Genomic DNA, 20,732 nt, shown 5'->3' with positions numbered 1-20,732 from the left:
GCTATTCTTCTTGGGAGCCAGTTATCAGCAAGGTTATTCATCATATTTTAATCACAAGGACCCATGAGTTTGTCAGACAGAATGTCCAAGAAATAGGTGCCAGCCGATTATGCTAATGCTTTGCAGTGTGACAGTTCATTTTACAGACTGAGTTAATGTGTTTCTTCCTGTAAAAGACAAAAAATTACTAAAGTCAGCTATCATTAGACTAGAAGTAAGGCAACAAACTCTTTCTGGATAATTTACACAATGTAGTATTCTCATTTCCTTCCACACAAAATAGAGGAAAAGCTTCTGCTTTCTGAAAATTTCACAGGAATTGATAATTCTCTCTCTTGCCAAAAAAGCAAAAAAAGATTGATTTTTTTTTCTTTCCCAGAATACTTGGAAGTCTAGTGCCTGCCACTAATAAGAAAAGGAATTATACAGAATATAGTCCATGCATTTTATCCTTTAAATAGAAAACCCACTTTTTTCTAGTCTACAAAGCATGTGCTCCTTTGGGGAATCATTTGGCAAATAATTTCTGCCATTTGAGGAAAAATTGCATGCAAGACTTTCTTAAAGGAGTTATTATCCAAAATATTGGTATTTATGAATCTACAAAGAGAAGATGAAATATTCTAAAATATTACTGTACTGAAAATTGTACAATTTAACTAGTGAATTCTCAGAATTTAAATAGCCTTCTGATTTGTTTTCATGTACCTACAAAAATACCTATAATGTTTTGAATAATGAGTGAACCAATAATGTAGAAATTTCTTAATCCATCCTAGATATGTTCACAGCACTCAGTCTGGAGCACCAAGCATAACCAGATATGGAAACTGAAAAAAATTATATACGTCCTACCTTATTGTATACAAATCAATCCTGATCTGAGATCTACTAGGCGTAACATAATGCCTTCTTGGAAATCTTGCTGTTAAGACTAGTTTTAAATACCAGCTCTCAGGTATGATTGACAGGTTTTGTATTGGAATTCCTATCAAGCTATTGCATGACTTACCTCCAGTGCTGTATTTATTATGACATTGAAAGATGGATTCCAACTCAGAAAAAAACCTCAAAAGACAAAACTCACTAAGCAAAATAGCCTTTCTGAGATTAATATACTAGTTCCATAAAGCCCACTTACAAGATCTCCTTTTCATTATGCAAACAGTTGTCATTAACATAAAACAAGGTGATTTAAGAAAGGAACAACTAAAATCATAATCTTAATAGCTTTGTCTACATGATTTTGCAATGCATATCCCTATTTGTCAGATTCCTCTATGCACATTCCTTAGCTGTCCTCAGGTTACCAACTCCTTTGTCACTACATACTTCATAGGACATTCAGCAGAAAAGCAGCTGCCAAACTTGTGCCATTTAATGATCAGTGATCGTGTTACTGTAGTAGTAATGGCTTATCATATTTGGTAAATGCTGTTATTTTCCATTAGACTTCGTTACTTGCTATACTCTTTGTCAGCAGAAATGGGAAGTCCATCATTCTGCAAGATGGTCTAAATAAAAGGCCTGAATTAGAAAGACAAGCTCAAGACATGTCCAAGCCAAGGCTCTTTGCAAGTGGTGTCAAGGGCCACTTCCTTGTTGTACACAAGGAAGCTGGCAGTGAAATATATAGAAAAGAGCTGAAGGTCTAGAACTGGGTAACCATCATATCTGACAGGGTTCGTAAGTAAACCACAGATGACTTACAAAAGCATCTACATTAGTGTTTCAGTTCAGACCCCGAATGATTTTTTCGTAGCAAAAAACATGCACTGAAAAGTAGACTCTAGGCACACAAACTAGCATAGTTTCATATTAAACTAACCGAAAAGTTATGCTTCAGGGACTGTAACGTATTGCAACTACTAACAGGTGTTCAGCCTACAGGCCTAGACTAGAGTTAGACCAAAGCAAATTCCCCAATAACATATCTAGTGGAAGCCTGGGGTACTCAGATTAATTCCTATTCCCATGCAATAGTTGCTAATGTAGTCATAGCCTTAGCACAGGATAAGGCAAAATCAATACTACAAAAAATATTTAAGGAAAAAGCCCCTTTGCTACTTGGGTTAAAAGCCAACCTCCAGTAAAGTGCAGTTATCTTTGGAATGTCTCCATGTCTATTCCCTAGCAAGCTGTTCTTCACGCTGCAAGGATCATTGTTATTATAAACCTCTGTGTGTGACAGGCTGACATTTATTCTTGCATCTGTCTTCACTCACACGGACTGGCTGGGCCTAATCTTTTTACTGCTAATCTCTCTGTTACCTGTGAGGCAAGGCCCAGAAGCAAAAAGAGTCATGAAAGCAGAATTCTTGCTTTGCCTCTGCCTTTGGACTGAGAAAAATGAAGACAGTTTTAGGTCAGGAGGAAAGTTTGTTTTGTTCTTCCATCACCTGTGTCAAACTACAGTCTGATAAAGCATGCAACGGTGACTTGTTTTGTTTATAGTCTTTTGGGTGGACATTGATTCAGTTATTTGACTGGTGAGAGGAAGTGTTACAAGAAGGCAACGACAAAAGAAGTTTATATCATGGGGTAAAATAGTTTCCCTGTTCTGAAAGTTGTTGGTTCTGAAGTCATTGCCAAAGGCTAATAAAGGCCTCTGTGTGACAGCCTAAATTTTCTCTGGATTCACAAAGTATCAAGAGAAAGTAAAATCCAGAGCTCTGAATGTCAACAAATAATTGGTTTCAGTACCATCTGTCCCTAACCTAGCCTGTTGGGGGTTTAACTCTGAGCTAATACACTCCACACTTTCTAAAGGGAGCCACAAGAACAAAGATACAAAGAACAAAGATAGCAAAGGCACCTGCCACTTTCCCTAAAGACTACTTGCTTTTAATTACCTTCATTTGTTTCCTAAATTTTTGGTTCCTTTTCTCCACTGATAGTATCTCTATAACTGGATTTCCAAATATAACCACGTTGTGGCCTTACTGCAGCACAATATTCTTCTAAAAGCAAACCCAAGCTGCACTGCTAGGACTAATGAATGTTTTTCTTTTTACTGCTCTTACCCAATGAGGCATGCATAAGAACTCTGTCTGACACATTCGCTCACTCTCTTACAATTTAGTATATTAGTTTTGTTTCAGGATTGTTAAACTGATCTTGTAGGTAATAATGTCCTGAATGACCAAATGTTGACTTAAATTGACAAACAACAGAACTCATCTCATTCCTTTTTTTTTTTTTTTCAGACATCACAGGAAGTAATTACATAATCCATTTCACTCCTTAGACTTGCAAGCTTAATTTTATTTGCTTATTATATTGTAGCTTCTGCTAAATTCTGTTGCTTCTTCCCTCAGAGAACATCTGAATTTTCCCTTCTTTTCTGCTCTGACTAGTAAAATTTTTAACTACATGTTAATGAACATAATCTTTTTTTTTTGTTCTTTTGGTATTTTAGACATTCTTGTTTGGTCAGTTTATGCAAACTTTCCTTTAAAAATTTAGGTTGCTTTACAGCTTACTCCCGCCATCTCAGCCCTTTCTAAAATGTTGAGTTCAGACGGGAAACACATTTGATATATATTTTTTTGCTTACTGTGTAGAGGTGGCCACACTCCTGGCCCATAAACAACTGCACCAAAGAGGTGGTGCTGGGCACTAATAGCAGAAAAGGGGAATGCCCCTCCAACAAAGAAAGCACTGGTAAATACCCAAATGAATTCTAAAGTCTACAGAATGAGAGAAAGGGTAAATCCATTAGGGAAGGAGGAAGGAAATATTGAAGAATCAGGAACTTCAAGAAATAATGCCAAATCGCATAACACTGCAGAAGTAAAATCTGAAGTTCCAGTACAGATGATACTGCCAAAGGGATGTACAGAGGAACACACTATTACCAACAATAAATGCTGGAAAATGACCCAGAGGATGTTCTGTAGATACTCAGAGCAAAGGAATCACGACCATGATACAGAAACAAAGAGTAATTTTTTGATGGTTCTGTGGAAAAGTACCACGTCATCCATCAGTAATGTGGACTGAAGAAACAGCATGTAAATAGAGGGTGTGATTAATCAAAGAGAAATGCAATTTACAAATCAAGATGTACAGAGCCTGAGAAAACTAGAAACCACCATGAACAGGTGGTATCTACACTTATTGCTAAGAAAATGAAACAAACTTACATCCTGAGTGTAGAATACATTTACAAGAAATACACGGGGAAAACGTAGATCCAACACGACACCCTCTGACTGTTCCTGTAAGAATGAAAGGGGGGAGGGGGACACGAAGACAGACAGATGTGGGGGGCATGGTGAGCAAGACAATGCTAAAGTATTAATATGGAATATTGGTTTGTCCTGTACAAATATGAATCTCCTCACTTGAATCTTAAGAGACCAGCTGTCAAGCAAATTGAAGCAAAAGAGGTTTCCTTGAAGCTCAGAGATGTCAGAGAAGTGGTACAGAAGCAAAGAACTATCTAATTGTGAGCATCTTTACAAAGACGATTGCTCATAACAAGATAAAAACCTGCATGTATGATTGGCAGATCATGAGAAAAGATAATAGCTTGTCAAATACTACTGGATGATGAGAATGAAACTGCAATGAAAACAGCTGGTGGTGATTTTTTTATACAGTCACATGGAAAAGTATGTATTGTACCCTAATACAGCAGAGTAAAAGAGAGACAAGTTAAAAGTGCAGGGTGGAACTTCTGAAATAAACCCTCCAGACTCTTTGTCCTTAACTACAGTTCTTGTCTCCATAAGTGGTTGTCTCCAACACTCAGACACTCAAGGAAGCGACTGAAAACAGTAGGCCTACTCTATCTGTATTTTGTATGGATAACCTGAGTGAATAAACCTAGAAGGAATGAGACTGAATGAGACCAAGATTAAATAGAAGACATGCCAGAGAAAAATAGTATTTATTCAAACCATTTAGAAGGGAAATTTGGATTAAACAAGTGTGTGTGCATTTTATAAGACTAAAAGGCATGGCACAAATTTCCCAGGGGTAAAACCTGAGAACAAGAATACCCTCTGGTTACAATATAAAATGCAGTACTATTGATGTCTTCTGAGTATTACAAATTCTTCAGTGGGAAAAATGTTGGTAGTTTAACAAGGGAATGAAGAAATATTCCTTTGGAGGATTTAGCAAATATACTGAAAAAATTAGCTCAATACACATATTACAAATATGGCAGAACCATATATGCTACCCAGACATTCAGTATTCTATTGCTATTGCAATTTGAAAAAAAATTTGTAAGGAGGTGTATAAAACTAGAAGAAATGTTCCATGAAAAATCTTTACTGTGATAGGAAGGATTAGGGAAAAGGACTGAGAACAATCCAAGGTGCAGACTATAGGTGTAGATCCAAGGTGTAAAACATTAAATATATTAAATTAGTAAATAAGTGTTATTTATTATTATACTTACTATATTTATTTTTATTTGCTATTTCTAAATTTATTTATGATTAAATAGTAATGCGAAAACTAGAAAACTGGCTCTATTCCAAATAAAATTCTACAAACAAATTAATTCTATACTTTCACTGGGAATCACTCAATAAACAGGTGAACAAAAGAAAGAGACACAAGCAAGGAGGGATGGAAAAATAACTATATAGAGAAGGCTGTTAGGAAACCTCACCAAAAAAAGTTGCACATTGTAAGTAGCTTGCCAAGAGGGGAATGAAAAGAGAAGTTCTGAGCTGAATTATGACAGTACAGAAGAGGCTATCTATACAAGACATATTCAATCTGAAATGAATAGTAGAAAAGGAGACAGGAAATATTGCCAGGACCCCAAGACAACTAGTTATAACCTAAGTGGACACTCTAGGTTGTCCGGTGAAAAAAATAAAGTATAACATAACAAGCTGCAATACTGCATACTGGGCACTCTGCAAGCTTGGACTGCAACCAGGGAGAAAAAAGCAATATAGGTGCAGAACAGAACTATTATTTAAAATTAATAAAATCATGGAAATTAGGGGTTTTCAACAGTTACTGCTCATGAAACACATGGCAAGACACTTGATCCTACTTACAAACTGATGCAAGAGTGCTTTATACTGGACTTTTCTAAATGGCATTTTCTATAATGAGACTGTTAATAAAAAAGGCAAGAAAATACTGAAAAATACATCTGTTATGACCCAAACTCCAAAAAATCTGGGGCATGAAAAGGTTGGTGATAAAATCCATTATTCATAATGGTGGTATCATATTAAGAGTAGGTAAATTGAAAGCTGTAACCACTATAAGATCACTGGTCCTTCAGAAAAAGGCACCAGTGTCCTTCAATAAACTAAGGAGGGCAAGAACTTTCTGAAGTCTCTAATATCTGTTCTGAGTTAAGGTGACTAATTAAGTAGACTATAGCATTTGAAATATGTGTTTCCGATGTAGGAATATTTTACACGATAAACCAAAACAGACTTATAAACACTATGCATAATTTTAAAAGCTTTTTAAAACATGTGCCAGTTAAATTTAAGGAGCACAATAAAACTCACTAAACACATACACACATACATACATAAAACATCTGTATCTATAAAGCAGCATATACCTCATGAGGGTTATAATCTGGAGGTAACTTCTCTAGCATCTCATCAGCAAGGCGCTGTACTACTGCTTCTCGGGTTTCCCCTCCTCCAATGCTGCTGTCTTTGGGCTGGATGCTTACTATTGTACTTAATGTCTCGTTAGCCAGGTTAGTTTGGTAAGTGATATCTGCGTTAGGGTGAAGTCCAAATACCTTAAAATAAAAGAGAAAAAAAAATTTGTGATCTTCCTTCTAATATTATATCCATGAAAGAAAGCATTTAAATGGATAAACAAGGAGGAAACTCCTCAGCTCTATAAAACAATAGATATAACTAGGTACAGTGGAAGTACACACATTTAAGTGGCCAAGGACCAAGCCCAAATTACACAAAAACATTTACATAGGTTGCACATACAACAGCGTTTTCATTCATATAAGTGGGGATTTTTTAAACTGTTCTGATTATCTTTGCATAGCACACTTTGGATCATGCTGTGAAGTGCTGTCAAGGGGTACAACCCGATTACTTTCCAGTGGTTCAGACTAGACCTTGTTAGAAGCACGTCAGATGTGGACACTGACCCCTCACCACTTTGTCTCTACAGATATATTGCTGTTGTATCAGCTCAAGTAGATGCCCCTAATAATCAGACCAGTTACCTTTTCTAACACATTTTGTTTTACTTAGTCTCAGGCTTATAAGGCATGCAGCACAGTGAAGAAAACACTGCCCATATTCAAAGTACCTAAATATTTTATGACCAGTGATATATTTAGGATATTTTATGGTTTAGCTATTTTTGGTTTAAGTCTCCCACTCCTTACTTCTCCTTCTTCTGAAATTGAATTATTTTATTTAAGATACAGCTAGTACAGAATTACTGTAAAACTGCCCTTTGTCTGAATTATAATAGCTTTCTCAGAAATTTCCACTGAAATATCAGTAAGTCTATAATTGTCAGGTTGACAGCTGCAACTCTTCTCCACGAGGAATTGTACTGTCTTATTTCACAAGTCTTCATTTAATTATAGCTATTAACTATCTCTTACAAACTTTGAATCACTGATCCAATGAGGAAGCCTTGCCCTCAAACTGAGCACCAAAGCCAAGCAATCTTCCACTTCTCATTTTCCATGTTTTCATATTTTACTTTAGATTTGGTATATTAGAAAAAGACACTTCTAGTAACCAATATTTGCACACTCTGAGGACAAAATAAAAAGGATCATATGTTATATTGTTACACTTGCAAATGTAGATACTCAGAGACAAGGGATGTGACTGCATCTGTGCCAAAGCCAGTGAAGCTGCACTGACTTACACCACTTTAGGATCTGATCCTTACAACAGCACAAAGAACACAGTATAGACATAATACTCCATGTCAGAGAAGATGTAACTATAACTAGCATGGAATTAGATTCCAAGTAGGATTTAACATGTTTTTACACATAGTAGTTTACTTAAACACCATATTTAGAGCTGTAAAAAGTGAAAATATCAATGCACTTTCTTACACTCATATTCTATATGGAATGAAATACACGTTTGATGATACACTCTTCTGCTTTTGCTCTTGCACTATAAGGGCCTGTTTGATTTTGCTCTAGCAGATATTGTGGCAATGCTACAGCCCAAGTTAGAAACATGAAAAAAACCCACTATTGTGAATGTAAATTGCAGTGCTAGTCTAAGGGCTAACTGCAAAACCAGTGGAATATTACCAAACATATGGATGTCAACTCTGGTCCTATGTTTTATGCAATTGATGCATGAAAGAATTAAGAATAAAGAAGCTAGAGCAGTAAAGCAGTGGGTAGACCAGTGTCCTGGATGTCCTGTATATTAATCAAGAAGCTGAATCTTATTCTTTTTGATCCAAATTCACTGGGAATTTTAATTAAAAAGCAGATGTTGGATCCTGTCTTTCAGGGTCTTTATTAGCCTGATAAATCTTCAAAACCAATTACTAAAGCTCTATACCCCTCTGAAATCAAAGTCATTTTCAAAGGGATTGCTGAGTGTGGCGAGTTGACCCTGGCTGGAGGCCAGGTGCCCACGGAAGCCGCTCTGTCACTCCCCTCCTCGACTGGACAGAGGAGAGAAAATGCAACAAAAGGCTTGGGGGGTCGAGATAGGGACAATGAAAGATTACTCACCAATTACTGTCACAGGTAAAACAGGCTTGGGGAAAAATAATTGAACTTATTACCAATCAAATCAGAGTAGGATAATGAGAAATAAAACCAAACCTTAAAACCACCTTCCCCTCACCCTTCCGTTCTTCCCAGGCTTAACTTCACTTGTAATTTTCTCTACCTCCTCCTCTTCAGCAGCACAGGGGACAGGGAATGGGAGTTGTAGTCAGTTCATCACACTTTGTTTCTGCCACTCCTTCTTCCTCAGGGGGAGGACTCCTCACGCTCTTCCCCTGCTCCAGCTGGGGGTCCCTCCCATGGGACACAGTCCTCCATGAACTTCTCCAACATCGGTCCTTCCCACAGGCTGAAGTTCTTCACAAATTGCTCCAGTGTGGGTCCCTTACATGGGGTGCAGCCCTTCAGGCACAGACTGCTGCAGAGTGGGTCCCCCATGGGGTCACAAGTCCTGCCAGCAAACCTGCTGCAGCCTGGGCTCCTCTCTCCATGGGGCCACAGCTCCTGCCAGGACCCTGCTCCAGTGTGGGCCCTCCAGGGGATCACAGACTCCTTTGGGCAAACACCTGCTCTGGCATGGGGTCCTCCATGGGCTGCAGGTGGATATGTGCTCCACCGTGGACCCCCATAGGCTGCAGGGGGACAACCTGCCTCACCAGGGTCTTCACCAAGGGCTGCAGGGGAATCTCTGCCCTGGCACCTGGAGCAGCTCCTCCCCCTCCTTCTGCATTGACTTGGTATCTGCAGAGTTGTTTCTCTCACATATTCTCACTCCTCTCTTGGGCTAAAGTTGCCATTGCACAGTTTTTTCCTCCACCACCTTATGGCATCCCAGAGGTGCTACCACTGTCATTGATGGACTCAGTCTTGGCCAGTGATGGGTCCATCCTGGAGCCAGATGGCATTGGCTTTATTGGACATACTAGGAAGCTTCTAGCAGCTTCTCACAGAAGCCACCCCTGTAACCCCCTCACTATCAAAACCTCGTCATGCAAACCCAGTACGCTGAGTTCAACAGCCCTCTTCAGAGGTCAAGTGTTTATTCTGATCAGAGGTTGAAATTTCATCAAAAGAGCAAGGATACAGCAATCAAACTTATTCAGTCTTTCTTTCTTAACCAGAAATGGAAAGGGGAGGAAACAAAGATACACTGTTTTGACTAGCACAATATCCTTTGTAAAATGAAGTAGACTGGGAGATTAAAAGGTTAAAAGGTCTGCATGAGCAATTTTGATAGATTTTGGAATGACAAAAGAAAGTCCTAACCTGTGAAAATGTGAAGGAGAAAAAGGTGTTTGCATTCCTGGACTTGATCATATTTACATAAAAGTCAAAGGTAAAATTCCCCTATATCAAACCATACATACAGATTTTTTACAGGCATAAAAATACTTGAAAATATATATTGCAGCATTGTGAAATAGGTTCCCAAGCACTTAGAAAAGCAGATCGATGAAAGTAGCACCTGTAATCTGATAGTCAAGGTTCATACGTTGATAGGAACCACTTCGTGAGCCAGGCTCAGATGGATCCCAGTGGTGCATTATCACAGCTGCATTTACCCTTACTTGGAAAAGGTACATCATTGCCAGCACAAATACACTTGCATTCTGCTTTCACTACCTTCAGAGATTCAAAACTTTGCAAGTTTGTTTGATGATCTTGGAATCTTCTTACCCTCTCAGTCAGATCATCAGTAAGAAAAAACCACATTTTTTTCTGTTCAGTCCTGTCTATTTAATTTTAATAGAACTTACTTGCAAAGGCTTTTATCAACTTAATAGCAATGAGACAGAAATCCAGAGCATTCACTTCTACTTCAATTTTAACTTCATCACATGTGCCTGTACTAGAGGGAGGAGAAAGTTGTAATCTTCCAGTTACTGTGATCACTGCAGTATACACACATCGGGTCATGTAAAAGTGATTGCAGCCAGGAGCTACCCTGCACCCTACCCCATCAATTCATGGCAACATCCTGATCTTCCTGTTGTCAAAAAGGAATGATCTCCCACTTATAACCTGCAAAATGAGACCATATAACTTTTCTATTTTCATTTCTTCTCAGTTTGCATGTCTGCTCAGTCCCATACGGAATTGCAAAATCACAAAGCAGTTTCATTTGGAAGGGACCTCTGAGGGTCATCTAATCCAAACCACCTGCTCAAGCAGGGTCAGCTATAGCAGGCTGTCCAGCACAAATATCCAAGGGGGATTTTAGGATCTACAAAGATCAAGACTCCACAACCTCTCTGGGCATCCTCTTCCAGTGCTTGACCAACTTCACTGTAAAAAAGTGTTCTCTTGTTGTCAAGTGGAATTTGCTATTGTTAGGAGGTTCCATCTTTACACCCTCTGAACAGGTATTTATATAAATTGATAAGAACCCACCTGAGCCTCCTCTTCACTAAAGGCTAAAGAGTCACAGCTCTCTCAGCCTTCCCTCATATGGCAGATGTGTCACACTACGATACTTACCTAAGCCACACTTTGACAGATTGTCCATGAAGCTGTTATGGAAGATAGTGTCAAAGGCCTTACTAAAGTTGACGTAAAAAAACATCCACTGCTCTCCCCTCATCCACCAAGCCAGTCACCTCATTGTAGAAGGCTGATAGGTTAGATAAGCATTTCTTCTTCACAAATCCATGCTGGCTACTCTCAATCACCTGCTTGTCCTTGTCCTTCCTATGTTTGGAAATGTTTTGAAAGAGGATTTTCTTTAGCACCTTCCCAGGAACAGAGGCTGACCAGCCTGTAGTTCCCCAGATCCTTCTTCTGTTCTTGAAGACTGGAGTGATATTTGCTAGTTTCCATTCTTCAGGAACCTCTTTCAATCACCATGACGATTTAAAAGTAATTGGAAGTGACCTGACAGTGACATCAGCCAGCTCCCTCAGCACCCATGAGTGCAACCCATCATGACTTACATATGTTCAATTTGTTTAAATGTACATATACCATGAACTTGAGTGTGTTCAGTTGGTTTAAATGCTCCCTAATCTGGTCCTCTTCCACCAGAGGCGAGTTCCTTGTTCTAGACTTTTTGTATTAGGGGCCTGGGATTTTTGGAGGCCACTTTGACTGGTAAGAACTAAGGCAAAGAAGGCACTGAGCATTTTCAATTTCTCACTAGTTCTCCTGCCCCATTTTGCAAGTGACCCACATTTTCCCCGAGTCATCTTTGTGCTCTTACTTGTAAAACCCTTTCTTCTTGCCCTTCACATTCCTTGATAGATTCAACTCCACTTTGGCCTTGACTTTCCTAACCCTATCCCTGCAAAATCAAACAGTAGCTGCTCTGTACTCTCGCTGGGTCACTTGCCCCTGCTTTCACCTCTTGTACACTTCCTTTTTATGTCTGAACTCAGTTACGAGCTTCTTGTTCATCCATTCAGGCCTCCTGCTGCCTTTGATTTCCTGCTTGTTAGGGTGGATCTTTCCTGAGCTTGGAGGAGGTGATCCCTGTTCTCCTGGACCACTCTTCTCTCCAGGGCCAAATCCCATGGGATTCTCCCAAGCCTTAAAGAAACCTCTGAACAGGTTGAAATCTACTCTCCTGAAATCCAGGGCTGTGGTCCTGCTTTTTGCCATACTGTCTCCTCTTAAATCCTGAGCTCCATCATTGGTCACTGCAGTCAAGGCTGCCTCTGAATATCACATCCCTGATCAGTCCTTCCTTGCTCATAAGTATCAGGTCAAGTCAAGCACCTTTCTTTGTTGGCTCCTCAGTTACCTGTGCCAGGAATTTGTCATTAATGCACTCAAGAAATCTCCTAGACTGCTTGAATCCTACTATATCACCCTTCTAGCAGATAATTAGCGATGTTAAAGTCCTCGATGAGGACCAGGACCTGTGAATGTGAGACTTCTTCCAACCGTTTGAAGATGGCCTCATTTATCTCTTCCCCATCAGCAGACCTACACTGGATACCCACTATAATGGTCTGCCTGCTAATATTGACATATGCATTCCTGGCTCTTTATTTATCTGACAAAAGCTCCCTTTAATATACTGAAATATATCGAAATATTTTACCTCAGGTGTATCAATCACTGGCAGTTGTTCTATGTACTGGAGATAGTCTTCAACTGTTTTCCCTTTTGGAATAACATAATCTTTGTAGAAACAAAATTTTTCACTAAACATATGCTCTCCAAACCACACTCTTGCATATGTATTCAGCAGTGCTTTGTCAAGATCATCAGTTACACGGCCACCATACTGTACTTCTCCAAGCATATAGCGAACACAGCTCCAGTTCACTCCACGTTTAATGTCCGTGTCATCCAAATGGTTCTGAACAAATTGCACACTGGCTGCAAAGTCTGCCTGATTAAATTCATAAGGAATATTCCAGCCCAGCGGACCAAACTTTCGTCTTTCCTGTAAAATAGATGGAGTTAAAGATAAAAGTCTGATGGATAGTAATTGTGAACTAAATATTAAGTGCAGAAGAATACATGAAACATGCTAAGAATGCAGTAGTCCAGCCAGGGCTACTTTTTGCCAACTTTAAAAAAAATATTCTCTTAACACACACAAGACCAACTGCTTGATTAATTATCTAGGAGTTAAATATATCTTCATTTATCATCATCAGTAGAAAGATATGAGCAAAGAATAAGAATATTAACAATTTCACAAAGAAAAAATCCTCTTTTTTAAGCGCAGTGAATCTGTGAGTCCAGAACTATAGGTTTTGAATTTCAAAGATGAAGCTACTCTTTTAGGAAAGGATGTCCAAACTCACCAGCCACGATCATCGTCTGTGGTCCTTGTATGGACTCAGTATATTTGTACCACTGATGTCTCTGCATAGTGCAGATGCAAGTACCAAAAGCTGCTTTTTACTGAATCATTTACAGATATGGCTGGCAGTACGTAGTTATTGGGGCAACATCTGGTACTTAAACATTCTTAATTTCTACCAAGGAAGAAGCAATAGGCTAAAGACAAGCATACCACAGGCTTCTATTGGACTGCAATGTATCAGTGCATGGATGCCACAGAGTTAAATTAACTAGGCACCAAATATAAACTAAGAATACTGCAAAATCTATCAATAGAATGATAAAAAGTTGTGGTTAATCCATAAAGCACTTTCCTTAATGGAACTCCTGAAAGGCAAGACCCAAAACCATCTTCCACCTTCATTTCCTCCTACGGGTTTCAGTGCAGGAAGGATTTATATTCACCCTCTTATCCCTTCTCATCTTGAAAGCAGCAGTTTTAATACTATGGTTTTCCAACCCAAGCTGTAAATTTCTTTAATGTGCTTTTATGATTTAAAATATTAGTGAAAAACAGTTAGTTGAAAGACATATCACACAGCCATTCCCCAAGACTTTAACAGAAGAGTACATTAATTGATCATTGGTTGACTGTTCATTTTTGCTCTGAAATACCATCCCTGTTAGAGGTACAAGATCAACGTGAGCAGAGTTGAAAGTTCTAAGACAGTTGCAGTAATAGAGGGGTGTTATTTTCTTTCTTATTTTCCTTGCATTAATTTACCAACAAGGGACTAACATTTAAACATGTTTTTCACTTAATAACACAGTGCATTGATAAACGAAACATGGCTTTATGACAGAAGAAATGCATTTTTAAACCTGAACAGTTGAGTGAAGAAATGCTACAGCATATAGCAATGGTTTCCACTGTGGCATGTTGCTCACTTCTAGGTGATCCTGAGTAACAGCTGAGTATGTTCGTTTTAAGCCAGCTTTCATACCTACAAAGTAAGTATAAAAATGTAAGATACAAGGGAAAAAGTGTATGGAACGCATAAGACGAAGTTCCGTTAAGCAGAATTCTCTATTCCAATTTACAGTATCATCTTATTTATAGCTTCAAATAATCTCTCTGAATCAATTATCTGTTCAGCTGGTCATAGCAGGCAAACTTCAATTATGTTTTGTTTCAGGTAGATGACACACCGAATTAGGTTCAGGAGTCTGGAAGGAATTACAATTAAGCAATCATTTTCTAAATGTTACCAATAACAACTGAAATATAAACGTAACTATTCAGCAACTATATGGCAATGAAAAAGGCACCTAACATCATATGAAATATATCACTGGATAACCAATAGTTTGTGTTTCGGTATTTACATATAAAATGAGATTTTAGTTCTACCGAAGACAATTTTATTTAGATTTCATTCCTATAACAATCTCAAAATTCTGTATGCAGCTTCTCAAACTATCGTACAGGCATCAAGATGATGAGACGAGAACCTAAATTCACAGTGGAAATACTCATACTTGGGGAGGTTGGTTTTAGCACTGACATTTCATATCCCAGGAACACCTTTAGGCAGGTAATACTGATACAATCTCAGCTTCCACAGAATACATAAGCCCCACTACACCCAGATGCTTTCAGGCAGCACTACTGAAGCATCATCTGCCTTTGGCAGAAAACACCAAGCATGAGTTACTGACACCAGGTCACTCATGTTATCTTCCACCTAAGCAGCTTAATGCAAGTCTAAAAAGACAAATTCCAAGTGCAGTTAATAGATTGTCCAAGTCCTCATACATGCTATAACACAATAAAAGCCCTTTTGCTTCTTTCTTATTTCACAAAGATACAGTAGAACAATATTCAAACAAATAGCTTTTCAAAATACTATAAGGGAATCATAAGAGTTCTAAAATCAAGAAATAGTAATTAAACAGAAGTCCCTTACCACATCATTCTACCAATGTGGCGGGAGAGTCAGAAAACTAAAACTTTATATTTCATCCTGACTTAAATTGTTACACCAGGCATATTTCTATTAATAAATGCAAGTCATAAATTGGCTATAACCTGACTTATAGAGTGTTAGCATTTGAATGATAAAGAGAGGGTCACAGTACAAGAGATGTTGAGCACTGAAGTAAGAGGACAGGAGAAGAGAAAGAAGTAAGAAATTTTAACAGTAGACTAACTGCTTTTTAGAGTATATACGCTGAAACATAACGTCTTTCACAAGATCAGACATTTTGTAGACATCTTACTAGTATCCAAAGGAAGATAAATACTGAAATAAGAGGTTTAAATGACTGAGGCATTAAATATGACCTTGGATAAAAATTCTCAGCTCCTACTGACTTCATTAACTGAAATCAGTGGTAACATATATATATATATAAATGAAGGGTAAGTTAATGTATTACACAGTTAGTTAAATATGAGGGAGTTAAAAGCCAAAATAAGTGTCAGGCTTGAAGACCTTCTCCCATAGTTCAAAATACAAAGTAACCTTCCGTCATCATACATAATGAGCAGATAGAAGGCAGGGCAGGAAGTTGTTTCTATAAATTTGTAAAGGACATCTGCAGGTAGCAGCATAGTTTGGGTAAGAGAGAGATATTCAACAGCAGGAGAACAACAGATCAGAGACTACTTAGAAAAGCTGGATGTTTTCTTATCACACAGAATAACACCAAATAGTTGAGGTTGGAAGGGACCTCTGGAGGTCACCTTGTGCAATACGGCTTCTCAAAACAGGGTCAGCTAGAGCTGGCTGCTCAGCAGCTTGTCCCTGTGGGTTTTGAGGATGGAGTCTACAAACTCACTGGACAAGCTGTTCCAGTATTTGACCACACTCACTGTGGGTTAAGTTTTTTTCTGATGCTGAAGTGGAATTTCCTGGATTTCCATTTGTGTCCATCACCTCTCTTTCTGTCACTTGGTACCACTGAGAAAAGTCATGCTGTTTTCTTTACTCACTCCCATCACATAGTTTATGCATTCATAAGATACCCCTTCTCTCCTCAAGGTTAAACAATCATAGCTTTCTCAGCCTCTCCTCATAATTCATATTCTCCAATCCCTTTGGTATCTTTGTGGCCTCTCACTGGACTCATTCTGTCCATGTCTTTCTTGCACTGGGGAGGTCAGACTTGGACCATCACTTCAAACGTTTTCTCACCATGGCTGAGTAGAGAAGAATCACCTCCCTCAATCTGCTAGAAACGTTCTTCCTAATGCAGTTGAGGGTGTTGCAGACCATTTTTTCCTCCAAGGGCATATTTCTGGCTTGTGTTCTACTTGATTCCCATCAGGAAGCTCAGGTCCTTTTCTGCAAAGCTACTTTACAGCTGGTCAACTCCATCACGTATGGGTGCATGAGGTTCTTTCTCCACAGGGGGAGTACTTGGCATTTCCCTATGTTGAAGTTCAGTAGACTCCTGTCAGACCATTTCTCCAGCCTGTGAAACTCCAACTGAACAACAACATGACCTTCTGGTCTGGCCCGTTCTTCCCACTTTGTATCAACTATAAACTTGCTGAGAGTGTCCCATCATCCAGGTTGTTAGAGAAAAATTTAATCACTGCTGGTGCCAGCATTGCCCCCTCAGGTACATCACTGCTGATTGCTCTCCAGCTGGATTTGTGCAGCTGACCACAACTCTTTAAGCCTGGGAGTTCACACAATTTTCAGTCCATCTCACTGCCCACTTCTGTAATGCCTACTTCATCAGTACGTCCCTTAGAATGTATTGGAGGGCTGTGTCAGAAGACTTCTTCAAGTCAAGATAGACAATACTCTCCCTTCATCCACTAAACTAATCATCTTATTGTAGAAGGCTAGCAGGCTGGTTACTAGGCTCAAAGAATAGCAAGTAATCAGTGGCTTAAGATATCCTAGCAGCCAAAATAAAAGCTCGGATAAGGAGACAAAAGGCAAAACAAACAAATTTGCGGACAATACTAAATTGAAGTGTGTGGCTGACATACTAAAAGGCAGAGCATCAGTCCAGAGGGATCTAGAGAGAGCTAAAGACTTGGCAAACAAAACCTGCATGAAGATCAACAAGAAATGCAAAGTTCTGCACCTGCAGCACAATATCCCCCTGCATTTTCATAAGCTGAGATCTGCTAGCTGAGATCTACTGGTAAGCATTTCAGGGTCACCACAGAAGCCAGGCTGACTATAAGCTAAAATTGCACTATTCTTGCAAATAAGGCAATCCAGATAGTGGGCTACCTTAGAAGAAGCACAAACAACAGATTGAAGGAAGTTCTTATCACTTTCCAATTAGCACTGACGAGGCTTCCCCTCAGATATATTGTCCACATTTGGCACACAAGGGAGGTGTGGAGAAACTGGATGGGGCAATAAAGGTGATCAAATACTGAGTGTACATGACCTACAAAGATAGGACAAAAAGACCGAGTTTGTTTAGTCTGTTGAAGAGCAAACTGTGGTATGCAAAAACCAGCTTAGATGGTGAATACTGAAAAGCAGCAGAAAATTGCGTGCATCAATGAGGGATGGTGGCTGTCCAAAATGAAATTTGAAACTCTCAAGGAAAAACCTGCTACTTGCTAACTGCAAATGGTACAGGCTGCAAAAAGTGAAACATCCTGAATCCTCCAATTTAATACAGAAACATGAGTCAGAACTGCCAATTAGGATGCTTGATCACACATTATGCTTCTGCACATAGACTACTTAGGTTAGGAAAACTGAGGGCTTAGAGACCCAGAAAGTACAAGATGAACACCCTAGCTTGAGGAAACATCCTGGAAGTTGGGAAAGATCCTGAAGGAAAGATCCTGGAGGCAAATGGCAGGGGGTGCCCGGGGATCTAGGCCAGTAACATCCAAGACTGGTAGCTGCAAGCAGCTGCACAATATGAAACCGTCAGGACCTTCTGCCCAACCTTCCTGGACCAGCAGTGATCTCTCCAATGGGAAAGGAAGTCAAGATGAATGAATGTAATACAGGAGGCTGGGAGTATGAGATGGTGAGTGTGTAAAACAAGCAAGTAACATAAAAGCCCTAATCTCATCAGTTCTTATGTAAACCCCAGTATTCAGATTCACTATGGGTTGTTTTTTACTGTCTTGCCTGTGACAGAGTCTAAAGGTTGATTCAGTAACAGCTAACAAATATTGAAGGACGATTACAAAGATGCTGGGGTCAGTTTCCTGTCAACAGTGCCAGATGACATAACAAGAAGCAACTGCCACAGCTACATCCTGCAGCTTGGGAGGTTGAGGTTGGGTGTTCAGAGCACAGGATCGGTCCCCCTCTGCATCCTTGGACAGGGTCAACCGGACAGAAAGAAAAGAGTGATGGGGTGTGCTAAGCTTAAGAAAGGACCACTGACCTGGCATTCTCCACAGGTTCTACATAAACAACAAAATCACTATCAATTTCTGTTACAAAAATAAACAATATCCATTTTCTCCCCAAAAGAGTCATGCTTTACACATCACAAGACTGATTTACACAGTGCTGTATTTAGCTAATGAAACAACAGAGAATAAAAAATGAAACACTGCACAGAGTATAGTGATACAGTGGGAGGGGGAAAAACAAGCCCTTAACTCAAAAAAGCATGGTTTCCTACCTTGAGGGGGTTCATTAGTAAATTTGATAGAGGACTGTAAAAGATTGATAGGAAACTCTGGGTGAGCCTCTGTAGTGATCCAGGTCCTGAAACTTTCATTCATAGATTCTGTTGTTGCAATGGTGTCCATTAATTCACTAAGAAACTCCAAGCCAAGGTGGCAGTTCTGTAGAAGGAGCCATCCTCCATCTTGCATGCATTGATTTAGCAGGCGCCTTGCATGGACTTCCTGGCCCTGACCCATTGAAATGGCACAACAAGGAATGTTCTGGAAGGAAAAAAAGAAAGTTTCTTTTATACATGGTTCTTTAGGATGATTATACGTGTGATGTATTGCTTCCATAGGTCCATGTGTAAAACCGCTAATATCAATGGAGAGTGGCTATATTAAAACAGGGTAAACGAAAACCACAAAACCCTCCAAAACTACACCCACTGGACATAATCTGTTTTTGCAGATCTGACAGAGTCAATGGGATTAGACAAATGAAACATTTTTCCTTCCTTTTCCTCACTTTCCGAAATAAAGCTGGACGTACAGACAACAACATAGCTGCCTGGCTATCCTTTTTCCTATGATGTAGACTACCTTGAGGCAGATGAATATTAAGACTCCACATAATAATTAATGCACTGAGTAAAGCCAACAATTTTGGTGTCTTTTTACTGTCTGAACATACTTATTTCATCTAACAGAGAACGTCAAGGAAGCAGGCAGGACAGGAAAGATTGATTCCCACTAAGTCATTCTTTAGCAAACATCCTGTATTGTTAATTGTCAGCGGTGGAGCCACCGATTCAGAGGATTCTAGTTTGATGATATGCTAACTCTAGACAGTTTTCTAGCTGTTAGTTTTCTGGATTCAGAATAGACAACACTCAAACACAAACACAAGAATTCTGGCAATTTATAGAATCTTTCCTCCAAAAGCCATGGGAGAAGATAGTCAGTTGTTCAGAACAACAGAAGATGATACAAACTCTCACAAGGGGATCTGAAAAAGACAAGCTGACTAGGTTGCGGTGAGGACCATACAAGTCTGTAAGTAACATGCAGGCAGACCCCTTCCGCCTTGCTGTCCTTACTACCCTTGTTCTTGTTAAGTAGGCAGTCCCCTGGCTTAGGTTGGCTGCCTGAGTCCTACCAGGGAAAACCAGAATTATCAAATCTAGTTGAGCATATTATTCTATATACACGTTGAGAGCAAGGGAATCGATGAAAAGACTTAAGTTTCATGGACATTTTTATGTCCAAGACCTATAGCTCAGTATCCCTCATGCCGTAAGCAATGAACTGCATAAAGACTTATCCATCTGGGCCTATCTTCAGCTGGCTGAGAGCTGCAAAGGCTCATCCTCAGTTTTCCTGCTACTGGGACTCTCACACTGTGAAACCAAAAGGAAGTCATTCACTCCTAAACAGTGTGGATGAGGCTGCCCTACTTTTGCAGGAGAAAAAGGTGAAGCGTATGGACACAAGCTGTGCTGGGTCATTTGGCCTTGGGGTCAGAGAACGCGCTCTAACCTGATTTTACTGAACAGTATAAATACAGCTGCTGTATATGATCTCCACATCCTGGCAAAAGATTTAAGGAGAAGAGAATGCCGAAGATAAGAAAGCAGGTAAATCCATCTCTCAGGTCAGTAAAACCTGAAACTGCAGCTACAAGAAGCAAAGCTA

The 20,732-nt window shown here is 39.4% G+C and overlaps 1 protein-coding gene across 1 annotated transcript in view; it reads right to left on the bottom strand.

Moving 5' to 3' along the window:
* The window catches only part of LOC101923785 (dynein axonemal heavy chain 5-like), a 176,294-nt gene that overhangs the window by 19,031 nt on the left and 136,531 nt on the right, over positions 1 to 20,732 (bottom strand). Inside the window, exons 66-69 of the mRNA XM_055800529.1 lie at positions 19,052 to 19,319; positions 14,306 to 14,427; positions 12,729 to 13,076; positions 6,554 to 6,742 (exon numbers count right to left, since the gene is read on the bottom strand). Coding sequence (XP_055656504.1) covers positions 6,554 to 6,742; positions 12,729 to 13,076; positions 14,306 to 14,427; positions 19,052 to 19,319 — 927 coding nt within the window. The remainder of the gene's footprint in view (positions 1 to 6,553; positions 6,743 to 12,728; positions 13,077 to 14,305; positions 14,428 to 19,051; positions 19,320 to 20,732) is intronic.

Source organism: Falco peregrinus, chromosome 3 (assembly GCF_023634155.1).
Source record: "Falco peregrinus isolate bFalPer1 chromosome 3, bFalPer1.pri, whole genome shotgun sequence".
Classification (NCBI taxonomy): Eukaryota; Metazoa; Chordata; class Aves; order Falconiformes; family Falconidae; genus Falco; species Falco peregrinus.
Note: the sequence above shows the minus strand (reverse complement) of the source record. Positions and strands in the feature narration are given on the sequence as shown.